Genomic DNA, 15,948 nt, shown 5'->3' with positions numbered 1-15,948 from the left:
GGAATAGATGCATCCTCATCCCAACTGGCAAACCATGGCTGGTTACACAGATTCAGGCTCTCTACAGCCTTGTGTTACCTTTGACAAACTCCCATCCCGCTCCTAACTGTGTCCCCAGACCCATGGAAGAAACCACCCTGCTACCAATACCTCCGAGGCAATGAAAGAAAAGCTCTGGCTGCTAGATGCGATTCCCAAAGCAACAAAGAAATGTCAGAGCAACCTCCCAAATGCAACAAATAATAAACTGAATGAAATCTCATGATTTCTTCCCTCTGGTTTTCAAAAGGAGTTTAGACCTTATAGAACCTGGATGATTGGGCTCATGGTTAGTCTTTACACGGTGAAAAACACAAAAGGTTTAACATGCCATTTTTTTTTACAGGCACAAATAACAACAAAGCATTTGGAGGAAGGACTCGGCAGAAAAGCAAAAGCTTTTCCATCCATCCCCAGAGCACAGGTTCTGCTAAGGCCTGTTGATTATTCACTTGAGACCTCCCCCTCAGATTCAGCAGAAGCTCTGCGTGTAAATCCCTGGTGCACAGATGAAAGATCTGCATGCATATTCCTCACATATGTTATGCAAGCTAAAATCCTAAAATATACAGTGATAAACAAGTGTGAATTTTCCTGAGATGGYTGCATTGTTTCAGCATGAGGAAGAAATAACCCAGAACCTTCGTCTACAACGCTAAACCCACGCAAACCTTTGATGGCATTTTCAAAAACAAAACGCTGCTTTCATCACCTCTCAAATCAATTTTCCACAGTTGCTTGTCCAAACTGCTGGCCAACATGGAAAAAATCCCATTAGACCATGTGAGTCCTGTTGGTTTCCTAGCCTGGATAGTGATAGGAAGAATTCTACAGGCAATTTAACTCAACCTGCAGGAGCATTTTTCCATCTATGGGTCTGATCCTGAAATCACCTGCACTAATTTTCAACGCATTTCCAAACGAAGATACATTCAGGCTGCTGGAATAAGTGCTCAGGCTTGTACCACCAGCAGAGGAACAGAGAGGAAGGAGCTGATATGAAGAGGTTGAGACAAGCCACAAACATTTTCAGAGGTGAGACATGCTGAGTAAGAGGGTCRGTAGTAAATAAATTTGAGTGGACAATTAATGCCCCATCCTTTGCTTCAGTTCACTTTTTTTTTCTTTCTCTTTTTWTTTTATTTTAATTCACCTTTCCTTCCCTTTTCAGTCTGTATTCTTCCTTCTACGCTTTGGAGCCCTTTTCCTTACCTCTACTTTCCTGCATCTCCACACTGTGTTCTCCTTTCCATCTCCCCCATGTCCTTCATTAATGTCTTCCCTATTCCCTGCTACTTTCCCAGACTTTTTTTTTTTCTTTTCTTCTCCAAGAGACTAAAGTCATTGGTGGCCTCACCTTCCTGCTTTCTTGCTGTAATTGCTGGCTACAATGAAAGAGACAGAGAAGGAAGAAACCCTGCCACAGCTCCTTGTGCTCTGGAGTCTTGAGTGATGGTCAACAGGAAGATCATTCAGATGCTACATGTGGATAAATCTCTTGGAAAACTCTTGTGCAAAGTGAAGAATTTGTAGGCAGATCTTTAGTGCATACCACAAAGACTGCTAAAGAAGAACACTCATGTTGTGCCAATGAAAAGAATGAGATCAGCTTAGTGTGATTTTTTGCAGTCCTGAAATACTGGGGGGCAAAGATTAGAAAATCTCTGGGTGAAATGCAAAGAGCTCTAAGTTCCTTTAATGCACTGACAGCCTAAAATGTGGCCAGTTCCCAAGGAGACTGATGAACTTCTTCACCTGGAGGCAGCTCCCAGCAAACACCTCCAAATGTACATCCTGCTTTCAGAGAGGTTGAACTGCCCCTGGACTGAAGAGTAAAGGGGCATCACCTCCATCCTCTTCGTTGCAACACAGACACAAAGGACACAAAACCACTTGAGGTCGGGAAGAAAAACACRATGCCTGCAATGTTCTTTCCTTTGACCGAAACGCAATCAGCAGACTGATTCMACAAAGCAGTCAGCAACTGCCTAAAGGATCCTTTTCTTCGAAGGCAACTGTGTCCCTGCTAACTGCTCCTTTCAGCCTTTTATCTTCTGTGCCAAGCTCACAAAGTGCTGGCCTTCACCTTCAGGTCATTTTCACCTGCTTATCCATATGCTGTGGAGAGGCTGACTCGAGCTCCATGAGTCCAGCCCTCACTGCTGTCTTGTTTAAATGCTCCTTCAGCCAACCCAGAGCACGAAAACTCCTTTGCATGATGTATGCAAAGTCTAGAGGACRCGTGGAGAGTGATAGCTGAGGCTGCTGCCTCTCAGGTACAGGACCAGCACAGCTCTTTTCATTGTGCTTTCCAACTTCAGCTTACCCTACTGTTCCTTCTCTAATACCTAGGTAAGCTTTTCTGAAGTACAGTTCACTCAATTCTTCTCAGTTTCTAAATGGATTTGTACTGATGGCTCCAAGAACTATGATGATGAAAGCAGAAGCACCAAAGACTGCAGATCTTTAAGATCCAGCTATTATACTTTGCAARGGAGAAAGATGTGGTGCAAACAGCAAAGCCCACCACACCTCAACATTCATTCACAACAGCTATCAATTCAACAGGGGAAAATAACATTTACTCACCTTAAGCCTGACTTGTTCATAGATAACGATGGGCCTGTTGCTGAAGGTAATGGCATTGCAGAAGCTGGCCTGGCGCTTCACCGCCTTCTGCGTCGTGTCCATGATGATCTGGGATCCCTTTGTGTGGGGATGGAAAAGCAGAGGGCTGATGGACAGAGCTGCACACTGCGGGATGGGGAGACAGTGCTTCTGCTTGTGGTGGCATCGGTGAGAGGAAGCTGGAAACGAGCCACCTATGGAATCTGAAAGCAGAATGGGAAAAAGAAAAGGATTTAAAATCTGCTGCGAAGAGTAAGTGAAAAGAACTTGGAAGTGAAAAGTGGAAAAAAAAATAGGGCTACTTCAGAGTGAAATAAAAGTTTGCAAATCTTTACTGTGCAAATCACTAAACGTTTCTAGAGCATCTTAAGCTCTAGACACAGAAGACTCCTATCACGACACAGAAGGCACCTATCTGGACAGGCTGACAGTATGGAGCACGTCACGGGGAACACAGCTCAGCACCTGAAATCGCAGCCACCCTGAGACCACACAGCAAGGCAGAAACCAGCATTCAGTTCCGAAAAACAGCCCGCAGCACATAGGGAGATGACATATCAAAGCTCTCACATTTATGTGAAATCTCCCATTTCTGGAAGGCTGCAGCACCAGACCCACAGGCACATTGCTCCATTCCCCCTGCTCCTGGTTGTGGCAGCAGCTCTGCCCCTGCTTGTCTCTTTTTGCCTTTAGATGCTCCATATCCTCCCTCACTAGATGCCAGCTTAAAGATACGCACTGCTAACTTGTACTCAAGCACAACTAGGGGACAAACCCACCGAGATTCCTCCACCAACCGGTATCAACCCTCCTAACTCCTTCACTGACCAGAACCTCAGCTGAGGTCCCACCTTCATAAAGTCACTGATCACCACGCTAGGATTAGGATGGGAAAGTGGAGCAGGAGAAAGGGTAGAAGCAGGAAGGAGATTAGGTCTTTGTCTAACCAAGGCTCTACAGTGTCAACAATACCAACACAGGCACAACAGCAGCTTTGCTCATGAACGCCTGGATTCGTGGCTTGCTTTCCAACCAGGCACCTGCAGCAGCTTAAACACAAAACAGTCGTGGTACTGAATGCTGGTCATCTGCTTCCTTTTCCTGGCACGTGTGCACACCACATCACACACGTGTGCTTGGAAGGAGATCCACATAGATCCRGAGACAGAGTACCACCGGCATAAAGGATTATTTCATGAAAAGCAAAGGGATGCAATAAAAACAGATGTTCCCTTTGCAACCTGTCAGGTTGTCCTGCGAAGATGTGTGACTCAAGAGTATGTTTAAAACTCTAATCCTCAAACACATTCATTATATACACTAACTTGTATATAACACATATATAAACACACAGTTAGTATATTCTTTATTCAGATTAATTGCTGCTTATTATAGAATAATGCATACACCTCTAATATAATCCTTGGAGGTAAGAAAAACCTGGGCCCTATTTCTCCTAACTTTTGGCATAGTTTAAGCCTGTGGCTATAAGAGGTTGCACGACCAATCGTCAGYATAAGCTTGAACAAATACAAAGGAAAGGAAAGCCTCTGTTTTCTGATGGGAATATTTTAATTCTGCCTCCACACCAGACATTACAGAATCATAACGGTTGCAAAAGACCTTCAAGATCCTCAGGGCCAACTGCTCTAGCTGGCCTTTCTCCAACCATCTGAGGTCACCTACGACTTGGGCAATTGTGGCCTCACTGATGCCCTTAAGAGTAGAAAGTAAACAAGGGAAAAAGCCTTCCATTCATAACTTTTCCAATTGCTCTCAAATAAATAGGAAATGAGTCACTATTGCTGAAACGTCATATATTTATGGAAYGTAATCAAATAATTCTGATAATTTAAAATTAAAGAATCCATAGCCAAACAGGAATAACATTTTTTTCCTGATAACTTCTAATTTTGCTTTTTCATCTGCCTTTCTCTCATAGTTTTCAAAGGTGCACAGATGTGAAAGAGAAGGAGCTAACGGGGAATACAGATTCATTCCACGTTATCTYGCCTGCCAGAAACAGCCTACATTAATTTCAGAGCCTGACTTCAGAAAATCAGGGCTGTGTGGATGCAGGGAGATCCAGCTCGGCAGGACTGGCTGTATGAAAAACAACGCACAAAACCAAGAAAAACCCCAGTTCCAGGGAACGCTGTGACCAGCTGCCACACAGCCCCTCTCTGAGGGGCTCTGCTGCCCTTCAGCTCCACGCTGGGCACGAGGGCTGCTCTCCTCCACTGCTGGAGCAGACTGACACCTGGAGACCTCCATCCTGCCTTTCTCCTGGCTTTAGCTCTGGCAATTTTGGCACAGCCATTCTCGTTAACRCTGAGAACGCTGCATGTTGTATTCCAGAGAGCGATGCCACCACGCTGAACTGCAAACCTCACACAGATCTTAAATAGGTTCTGTGAAACATCTGTCGTTTTCCATWGAAACATTGCAGCTGATAGCAGCAGCCAGGTCAAAACCTGCAGTTCGAGCTTTAAGTGACACGTGTAAGTGGAAAGATTTCAGTTATAAACATGCTGGAACAATCGTATGGACTACAAGCCAAAGGAAAATTAAGTGGACTCTCCTGAATCCACTTAAGAGGTTTTGACTTGGCGTTTTAGGTTGAAGCCACTAAAACTCGATCTTTCTCGAGTTTTCTTGATCTTTCCTCCATACTTTCAAGCAACACCTTTCAATCCGGATCTGACTTTTAGCAGTTCAAACTTTTTGCTAGCAGGAATCACCAAATCAAACATCTGCACCACAAGCACACACWCATCTTTTAACTTATGTGCCCGCCTCAGTGCTTTGATTTCATGGAATACCTGGGCTGCGATTACAACAGGCTTGTTGTCATTACAACAGGACCACAGGGTCCGCGGGGAGGTCGGTGGCTCAGATGCCCACAGGACCTCAGCAAGGGGAGGAGGCTCCAGGAACACCAGCCCGCGAGCTACATCACTGTCCAACTTGGTCTGCCAAAAATAAAACGTGTCTTCTGCTTAGAGACTTTGTGCACACTGAGGCCAGTCTTCTCCCACCCCTTCATTTAAACTACTAAAACTTCTGACCAGCAGTAGGCCTACAAATAATTTTCTTTATATAAAAGAGTTGAGCAAAACTCACAAACTCAGATTTTCTGTTGGCAAAATAAAGTGCTCTGACTTCAGGGACCCCATGCAAGACTGCATGAACTGAGCCCCTCTCCCACACATTGCTCCCTCGATCTGACCTATCACTCACCTGCAACGGAGAAGGAAAGCGACTGCTCAGAAATAAAATTTGCAAGCAAGGGAGCATTTGGAAGAAGGGTGAAATCTGAGAGCCTGGTCAAGGGCACTGCAGGTTTCCCCTCCACAACATGGCTGTAAAACSAGCTGGACAAAAACACTTGCCCCGGGCCAGCAGGCGCTGCAACAGCACTCCGGTACCAGCAGACAACCTCAGTCCCTCCATGTCACAAGACAACAACAGCCACAGAGACATCCCTCTGTGTCAATCTACAGAAATATCACRAACTTCCATATGGTTGGGCTTACACTATGGTCCCAAAGAACAACATCGCTTATTCTCCTGATTTTAAAGATCAGATAGATTTCCATTTTTAATTCACACTCAGTAACAGCCCCTGTTACCACAGCCTCTAAGGAGGACAATGTTGTCACTGACCTATCTACTCCCCCAAGCACACGGGCCAGACCCCCTGAAACATTTAGCAAGCCAAGGCAAAGGAGGATGTTACATGAATCACAACGTGGAGACCTCTGAACCTCTCCATCTTCAGTGTCCCTCTCCCAAACACGCTTTTCTGCAGCCCATTTGTTGAAGAACGAAGAAATTTTTCCCCAAAGTGGCGCATCTCTCCTTCCACATATGGTAGCTGTCCACGTTCTCCTGGATCCTGAGGCCTCAGCACGATCACAGTGCTTCATAAAAGACTGCAGAGGAGCCCTGGATGTTCTCAGCTTAGCAAAACGCATCCCAAAGCCTGTTAKGGCTTTTCAGCAGAAAATGAGATAATCTTCAAGGCTTGAGATTTCTTAAAATGCTGCAGAAAGTGAKTGAATTTCACTTGCAAAAAAAACCCAAACTTTTTCCACTTGAAGAAATCTTGATAGGCAACCTGTCAGAAAACAGTCAAAACTCATTTCAGACTGAAAACTAACTGCAAGGTATCAAAGATAAGTTTCATAGAGCACGTGAAACAAGAAGCATCCAGCATTGATTGCAAAGGAGGAGATGACCTCGAAAYAGAGTCCAGAGATAGTCATGCTGTGGGCAAGCAGGAAGGCAAAACCCAGCTCTGCCTGGGGAGGAAGAGAGGAGAGTGTCTGGGTAGAGATGAGCAAGTCCTGCAGGAGACCCATGATGGAAAGGATAGAGCAGAACAGCTGTGAGATGTTTTCCTTACTCCTCATAAGCCTGGCTGCTTTTTGAGCTGGTCCCATGTTCTGGGGAACCACRACAGTGAGATACTCAAAGGCTTGATGTAACGGATTACACTGATCCTTTTAATTTCTTAATAAAGTTCAAAAGGAGAAAAGCACAACAACTCCTACACAAACAATTCCACCGCAGCAAACACTAAGCTTTGCAAATGAATTCTTCAAAGCACACTCCAAGATGCAGTTTTCTAAAAATAACCACTATCTTAACACTGATGGAAACACTAACAGGGCTCCAAATCCCACTTTCTCACATGCAGCCTGACCCAGGGCACAGGAGACAGAGAACCGCAAATTAGTGTAAACAAAAAACAAGGGCTTTTTCATGGCTTTTTCATTGCTTTTGCAAACATGTTTGCTGATCGTGAAGGAATAAGTAATTGTATATTCCCAGTCTATGCCCAGCTCTCCTTCCTCCTCTCTCTATGACGATGGCCCTGCTTAGATCGCTGCCATCAATCTTCTTACCAGTGGTCAGGACACAAATCTCTGCTCTTCCACAGCAAAAAGCATCTTAAGGTTAACTCTGGAGTATTAAATCCCCACTACCTGAAGTCATGGAGCATCTTGGGTTAAAYTCTAGTCAATTAGGGACTTATCTACGCGGTGGAGCAGAGCCAGCAGGTCAGACCTAGCACTCCCATCCAAGACTCCAAAAAGAAGTTATGCCAAAATATAACTTATTTTCATCTGTGCTATTTTAGCACCGAGAAGATGCCTCAAGAGGGTAGGTTTGCACATAGTRTAAGATTTTCCACTTAAATTGCAAACTCAGAGGCAAGAGACAGGTGCAGACCACATGTACATGAAAGGAGATAATAGTAGCTGGGGAAGAGAAGGTTTTTTGGGTCTTTTTGGTTTTTTTTTCTTTATTTTTTTAAGACACAAGTGTTTAAAGAAACAGATTTGAAAAATAACAAGGTGGCTTCATGGGCATCTATGAGAGGGCCTTCTCAATGTAAAAAATGGGTATCAGAAGCCAAATTGATTGCAGGATGACCCAAAATGAATCCATCTTTCAGTAGCGAGTGATGCATCTGGTTGTAAGGCACYTTAAAAGTAAAGGAGCTTGTTTTTGATTTCACAGAGCAAATAAAATCAGCAAGAGAGGTGCAAAGCTGGCAGTAAGGATAGAAGGCAGGAAAATCGGTACAAGAGAAGAAATGTGGGATAAATCCAGGCAAAGGAAGACTTTGCCAGTGACAGATGAGATGGAAAATGGAGGTTTGCAGTCGATGGGGAAAGGCCAAGTCCTGAAGGTGGGGTGCAGACACAACCTGCAAGAGGGAAGATGTTTGCAAGCAGATTTAGCAGGATGGGCYGAGACTCCCATGTGGGCCGTTGTCCTTCTGCTGCACAGGGTCGTGCATTTGCTCTCCAGCCTGTGCGGTGCCAAGCGGATCCCCCTCCTGCTCAGCCAYTCCTTGTGCAGAAGCAATAACCCCTGGAAGAGAGCCAGGCAATTACCTGGGCGTGGAGCGCCTTGTTTATCTGTTTATTGGCTTATTTTTAGCAACCAGCAGCCTCAGCTGAATCCAGGGAGCTACGAGACCTTGGATACAACCTGGATGCAAGGCTTTATGAGGGCTTGCTTGAAGATGAGGGCAAAAGAAAAGATGAAAGGTAAAAAAAAAAAAAAAGAGGCAGAAGAAGATAGGAGAGGTGCATCAAGCAGGTGTATTAAGCTGGTTAATAACGTTTTGTTAAAAAAAAAAAAGGAAAAAAAAAAAGAAAAAGAAACAAACAGAGCAAAAATTCAAAAATTTAGCTGGGCCCAAAAAAGCTAGAGCATTTTAAAGGAGAGCTGAATCCATGCAACCTCCTGCAGGGAGGTTATGGCTAAATTAGTTTCTGGATGAAATTACACAGAAATAAGAGGCAGAGAGCAATGTGCAGAGGATGCCGGGCAGAGCCCGGCGGAGCCGCCACTGGAAGCAGGGGGGAAGGTGAGGATGGCTCTGGAAATGCTGGAGAGGCGAGAGGAGAGGAGAGCAGGGCAGAGCTGTGCTGGGAAGCAGCCCCTCTGCGCACCAGAAGCACCACAAATACCAGGCACAGTGGAGATGGATTATTACGCTCTTCCTCCATGAACAAAATACAGTATCAGATGAGAGAGGTGTGAACACAGCTATATTTATAGAGATAAGAGGTGAAAGGGAACACCTAGAAGAAAAACCTTTCCCTTTCTAATTAATTTCCCAACTCGAGCGCTCCAGCACTGCTCGGATGCAGTCATTATCCACCTCCTCTGCACGGAGGCGGCCCCGTTTGCTGAGCATCTCTCCCGGGCACCCGCTGCGACACAGCCGGTGCCGGGAGCAGCCCTGGCCACGGTGACGGCRAGCGCAGGATCCCTCCTCCGCTAATCCCCCAGAGCCTGCGCCCTTACGGCCACTAAGTCCTTAAGGACACATATATAAGCCTGCTAAGTATATAAGGACAGCAAGCGCCTAAGTAAGTGGCCATATGGTCATCCCTATGGTGGGATGAGCCGTGCAGGGAACCACAGCCGCCAGAGTCCCGCCAAATCCTGGGGTTCATGAAAGGGGAGCGGGGGGCACCTGCACGTGCCAAGCCAAGGTGATGGAGCAGCAAGGTGCTTCTCTCTCCCCTTTACATCCCACAGATGCTTTCTGACCAGCGGTGAGGAATCGGATGCCGTGAGCAGCTCTGAGAAGATCAAAGGGAAAAGAATTGTTCTCTGAAAGCATCGAGACCTCTTCCTTCATCTGCAGTGTTTTCACTTTGCTGTGATCAGGTCAGGTCTGCCAGCAGCCTAATGAGAGATGTAAAAATGTATTTATGTTTCTAATAAAAAAAAGATTAAGTCTAGTTCAGTTTAAGATCTATGGATGTTTTTTAAAATCCTGTTTATCCTTCTTTTGTGGATGCACAGCACGTTCATGCTGCTGCCTCAGCTCGGGAATCTTATCCTTCACTAATATCTGGTGCTTCAGAAGGAAGAACAATTTGCATAGGATGAACAGCTAATCTGTGGATGGAGGGAAAGAGGAAGAAAAAATAAACATCCTATGCCACCTTCCCAGTCCCCTGAGTCTGAGATTCTAATATCTTTATCTTCTCAAAGGTGAGCAGATACACTCCTGGCCATGAGGTTATGTATACTTTATAAAATAAGCTCACAGTTATCTTTGCTTTTCTGTCCCACTCTGTTAATGAATTACAGAAGCGGATCTGAAATCATCCACACAGAACAGTAATTTTTCCCTTATTTGTCCCAACTTTTCAGATTTAGTTCCACAGGAGGTGAGACCTTGTTTGCTTTATCAGTTAYATTCCGTAGCTTCTTTCCCGGGCATTGGGCACCCACCAGAGTCTGTCCAGCAGGGACGACGCAGTGAAATTTTTCGTGCCTTCCAGTTACTGGTTTTCTCTGTACAGATAAGAACTACRCACAGGACACTAATAGTATTTTGTCATAAGGTAAATTCAGCCTAATCAGACATCGCAGATCCCTAACTAAAAACATAGCTGCCACCATTAGGGCCAGTGGCACCTCTGTCTAGGCTCTAAGAGCGCCCATGCTCTAACGAACAGCCTAAGAGCAGCCTCTCCTCTCACCGTGTCCTCTCGYGAGGCCACCCCAGCCCAGGCTGGACAGACCACCAGCCTGACCCCAGGGACATTCCCCTTGTTCTTCTGCTTCAAAGAAGGGCATGAGCCACACACCTGACCACCAGTAAAACCTCAGTAACTGCAGATATGCTGTCCAAATTCCCTGGCCATCACGCTACACCCTTCACACAGCCAAAAGACATTTTTTCCCCCCAAATACAAACACAGCAGTAATTTTGGCCCAAAGTTTCATCTCGSTGAGTCCAGGGTTTCCACTGCAGGGTTGGCTGCACCCAGTTCTGCCTCCTCCTCTCCTGCAAGGCACAGCAGTGACGAGCAGCAAAGCTGCTGCGCCGCAGGTAGCTGCATTTCCTGACAGCAGAGCAGTCCCTCTCGGAAGGTTAAGGACAGCTCATGCTGTAAAAAGCAGCTACAGAAAAGCAGAGCCCGAATGCAAATATTTTATGGCCACGTAGTATTTCCATGGACTACAAATCAATGCAAGAGATGTTTTCTTCAAGGGGCCTCATATAGACTGTGTTTTTAAAATGCATTCCCTCTGCTAAATATAAATCAGTAAGAGTTTTTGTTCTTCCAAAAGATTAACTAGTCTCAGTATTTTGGGATCTAATTCTGGAATACTTGTAGATGTGCCAGCATTCTCTTCCAATTTAAATACAGTTTAATGGAAAGTCTATCCTGGGCACATTTTCCATGTACGGTGTAATAGTTTGGAAGTCAAAATATCAAGAGCTCACCAAAAGCAGGAGTCATCTACCCACAGAGTAACCTATCAAGGATAAACTTTAGGTATTTGTCAGGAAGAGAAGGAAGGTTATAGCAATGGAGACCAAGGGAAAAAGCAAAGCAAACATGACAGACACATGAAAATGAACATGTAGAACCAAATTCCAAAATACGGTAGGGAATGGTAATATGAAGACTAAGCCATGGAAAGAAAACTCAAGATAGAAGAAGATAGAAGCTGATGTTCCAAACTCGGCCTCTCAGTTAATTCTGAGCAATCCTCTATAAAATCTAAGACTCTAGACTCAAGAGGCTGAATTAAGCCCACAGCAGGCTATTGACACTGCATCCTTAACAATATAATGAGCTAAATGAGGATGCTATTCCCTGAAAAAAACCTACTATCATTAGTGGAAAGAGAGATGGTGTTAAAAGGATAGTGAGGAGCACCTTGGAATTACACTTCTCTGTCTCATCACCTGGGGAACCCTCTCCCAATTGCTGCCCCTTTTCCCAGTGTATAAGAACATAGAGCAGGGAAGCAGAACATAATATGTGGGATATCACGGGCTCACCAGCACATGACAGAAAGCACGAGTGTCTCTGCAGACTCGATGGGTCAGGGAGGAACCTGCTAGGTGATCTTCAGATGACAGCAAACAGCACCAGGAGCTCACTGGCTCCAACACGCAGGGAAATCACCATTCAAACACACTTGGTGGCCTTTTTCTTTTTTTGTCTTTTGCTGTTTGAATTTACTGCCAGAGTGATGTGCAGATGTCCTCGCCGTAATTTAGCAACTTGACAGGCCAGAATAAATATCCCAGAGCCTGTTCTTTTACTTGTACACATGCACAGAGTAGATTATGTTTATCATTCAGCACCACATACCATGAAGTTTTACACTGCAATGCCATTTCTAAAGAATCTCGGGAAACAGCTTTTTTTTCTCTGTTGTACAAGACAGTTGCACTTGGAGCGTTGCTTTTTCCATYTTATAAATCATCCATTTAGAGTCACTTGGAGGTACAGGGAAGTTGGGTCCTTTTGCACGTTAGTCTTGTTTAAAAATGCAGCACTCAAGTCATATTTCTTGCACACTCTTCCTCCCCAGGTTTGCAGTTTGCAGGCCTGCTCGGAGCAGCTCCTCACCCACTCCGCATTTAAAACTTTATGAGCACTTCTAAATTGTTGAGATTATTTTTCCCCGAGTCCAAGCAGCTCTTTGCACGGAGGTTCCCATTCCACAGCTTTCAGTGGGCTACGCGCTCCCCCGAAGCTGCTGCCTGCCCACAAGCATTCGAGAAAGCACCCGAAGAGTTTGCATCCGACCCCRGGAGCCTGAGCCCCTCTCCGTGCAGAGCAGATCCAGCCATACAGGGGACACCAGGAGGCCRCGGGGCAGCAGCAGGACAGAGCCCAGCCCACCAAGGCTTCCCACAACCGAGATCTTGGACCCTGCAGAGGTCAGAGGAGACGCCGAGGCGGCTGCGACGCTGGTTCTGCAGCAGCGTTTTGCCCATTCAATACAGAAGCGTCCTGAGCAAGCACTTAGTCGTGTCTACGGATAACGCTGATTAGCCACACAAGCCGGTAATGAGTCTTCTGCAAAAGCCTTCTGGTGTTGATGTCTTCATCTTCACATCACTGCCTTTTGCTTGCTACAGCTTGCTGAAAAGACAGACTGGCGTGAGGCGTCTCTTTTACGGCTTTAATGTCTTTTTTGGCCTCGGTATCCAATTGATCAGAACAGAAAGAAAAGTCCCTTCTGCAGCACAAGAAAACTGCACCGTTCGTGCTGTTGTTAGTCACCATTCCCTCAAAACTTTACATCTATCCAGGTTCACCAAACATCCAAGAGATTCTCATTCAAAATAAAGTTCAGAACTACCCTGAAGGGAGATCTTTAAAGTATATAACTACTAAGGTTCCCGTGGCTGCAGAGCTTATGCATCTGTCTGTGGAGTGCAAACTGGCATCTCAACACCAGCCCACAAAAAATAAAAATGCACCTGAATTATTTAATTTTTGCTACAGTGTGCAGCACTGACATTGATTCCGATTGTTTTTTTCCTGACCATGTAGGCAACAAATAAATTCTTAAAGGATGCGATTACTACAGTTAACAACTTAGTGGGTACATGAAAATGTGCCTTTCTTATTTGGCCATGTTTAACATACCCTCTTAAATGTTTTAGGATTACAGGAACAACACRTTTCTTAAAGTCCTTGTCCACAACTTCATAATTCAAATTCTCTTTTCTTCTGCCTCTCACCTCTCCCTCCGTCCACGACCTCATCTACTTTTCCTCTAAGAAAATGCACAGAACACACCACCTTCCCCTCTGCTTGCCTTGCCATCCCTTTCTCTCCAAAGTATCCTCAGCATCCTCCCTTGCCCTATGTATTAAATTTAAAAAAAAAATTCTTAAGCTTAAAACAGCCTTTTTCTTTTTAATCATAAAAATAAATAAACAAAACAACCCCCCCGCACACAAATGTAGCAGGTCGCRGTGATTAATTGAGGCTGCTCAACACCACCAAGTTTTAAGCAGACTTTGGTGACCCGCTAGTTAATGTGTAAAGCATTCCTGCAAAGCAACCTSTGCTGGGCATTAAGTGACGTTAACCATTTGATCAAGGTTAGTCACCACAAATGGCATTTTTGAGATGAGCCRCTTCAGGTACAGAGCCGGGATTAAGAGCACGGGAGCTCGAGCTCCACTTCTGCCTCCCACAGTCTCGCTACAAAACTTCCAGACTATCTGGCAGAGCTGGAAAGGGAGCAGAGAAATAAAACTGGCAAGAGGACATGAACGCTGCCATCCAGCAACGTCTTGCAATGCAAACAGAGCTGCKAACAGAGAACCTGTGCCCAGAACGCTCTCCAGAAGCACTAAAAGTGTTAAGCCATCACACATGATTAAAACACTATTTCTTTCAGGCAACTGATTTAAGGGCTGCTGAGACAAAACAAGGAGAAAGGGCAACATTTCTCCCTTCRCACCAGCGGATGGCCAAATTCCTACATATTCCTTCCTCAATCTGCACTGCACTAAAATCATAAGTGATATTTAAATTACTAAAGTTCCCCTCTATTCTGAAGCATGTAGCTTATTCCAGTGTAGATACCTTCTGTTTTGCAAACTACCATCTAAATCCATCCCATTCAATTCAAGCATTAAGCTTTAAAGTCAAGAATTCCCACAGAGGAAATAAAGTTACCGGAGCAAGGGAAATTTCTGTGTTCAGCTCAGCTCCAAATCTAAGTGGCACAAACGAATCCTGTAACAAAGATAAACAGCATCCCCAGCAGTTATTCCAAAGAAGCAGCACGACTACCTAGCAACTCCGATGACAGAGCCACAAACTTATTACTTAATGTCGCGCTATAAATAGCTGGAGTAGTCCATGCAGGAACTTGTTTTCCTTAACATTTTCTGCAACAGGGCATCCAGTAAAATAWGAAGGCTGTTGAAGCCTTATTGCCTGAGGACAAAGAGCACATCAGATGATTTATGTCTTTGAGAGAGATCCTACCTGCTAGGCAACCCTCTGAGCTGAAGTTCATTAATGGAGAGAGGAGAGAGAGGTCTTGCCCCAAACTGTTTGCAGTCTGCATGTGACAGAAGAAATAAGGGGGCAGAAGAGCAGGAGGAGAGGACCCAGACTGGGTTTATCTCAATTGCAGTTGCTTTGAAAGAATTACTGAGGATACGTGCCGTTCACACAGTGCACACAGTGCACACAGTGCACACAGCCAACCAAATTCCTCACAGCAAAGGGCAACGGGAGCTAACTCCAAATCCAAGCAACCTCCCAGCACGTGAAACTGCCCCAGTTCCCTGCAATTCACATAGGCAAAAACACACTTCAGACTAGAAGCTCAAAATTCCTTCATTAAATGCTCCCAGAGAACACCCCTAGACTTTTACAGTCATTTGCTTATGATTGAGTAAGAGAGTTGAGCTCTTAAGTCTTCTCAGAAGAGGCTGCCCTAGCATTTCTCGTGGGAGGATGTCAAGGAAGCCTTAGCTTGAAAACTGTGTTAACTCTAATGCGAGCAAGGTCTGCAGAAGGAAACTTCCCAGTGACATTTCCAGCAGTCTCATATTGCAAACTTACTCACATGCCTGGTCCTTACTCAGATGACCAATTAGCATTTTACTCAGCTGGGTAGCTTAGAGCAGGTGACTTGCATGAAAAGTCATGATGATAGACAACTTTATTTCTAACTAGAAAAGCAAGCGAGCTTGGAAAGGGCCAACACATTGTTTGAAAATCCACGCAAAAGGACATTTTTACATAGGAGGATATTGCTAAGAGGAGAAAGAGGAAGAACTGCATCGTCATGCACTTGTGAGCGTTGCTCCAGATTAGCCACGTTCGTGGTGTGACTGTCTTAAAGGACTCAGGTGAATAGGAAGCAAATCTGAAATGCTTGGGAGGGTTACTCTCTTGGTGAAAAGACATGTACAGTATTTCAGAAGAAAAAGGAGCATTTAATGTGAAGCAT

At 45.0% G+C, this 15,948-nt stretch overlaps 1 protein-coding gene across 1 annotated transcript in view; it reads right to left on the bottom strand.

Annotated features, from left to right (window-relative positions):
- The window catches only part of NEURL1 (neuralized E3 ubiquitin protein ligase 1), a 132,548-nt gene that overhangs the window by 46,942 nt on the left and 69,658 nt on the right, over window positions 1-15,948 (bottom strand). The window contains exon 2 of the mRNA XM_026050739.1: window positions 2,629-2,870. Within this exon, the coding sequence (XP_025906524.1) occupies window positions 2,629-2,870 (242 nt within the window). The remainder of the gene's footprint in view (window positions 1-2,628; window positions 2,871-15,948) is intronic.

Source organism: Nothoprocta perdicaria, unplaced genomic scaffold, assembly GCF_003342845.1.
Source record: "Nothoprocta perdicaria isolate Ctin4 unplaced genomic scaffold, notPer1 scaffold_7, whole genome shotgun sequence".
Lineage (NCBI taxonomy): Eukaryota > Metazoa > Chordata > Aves > Tinamiformes > Tinamidae > Nothoprocta > Nothoprocta perdicaria.
This window is presented reverse-complemented; position numbering and strand designations above follow the sequence as displayed.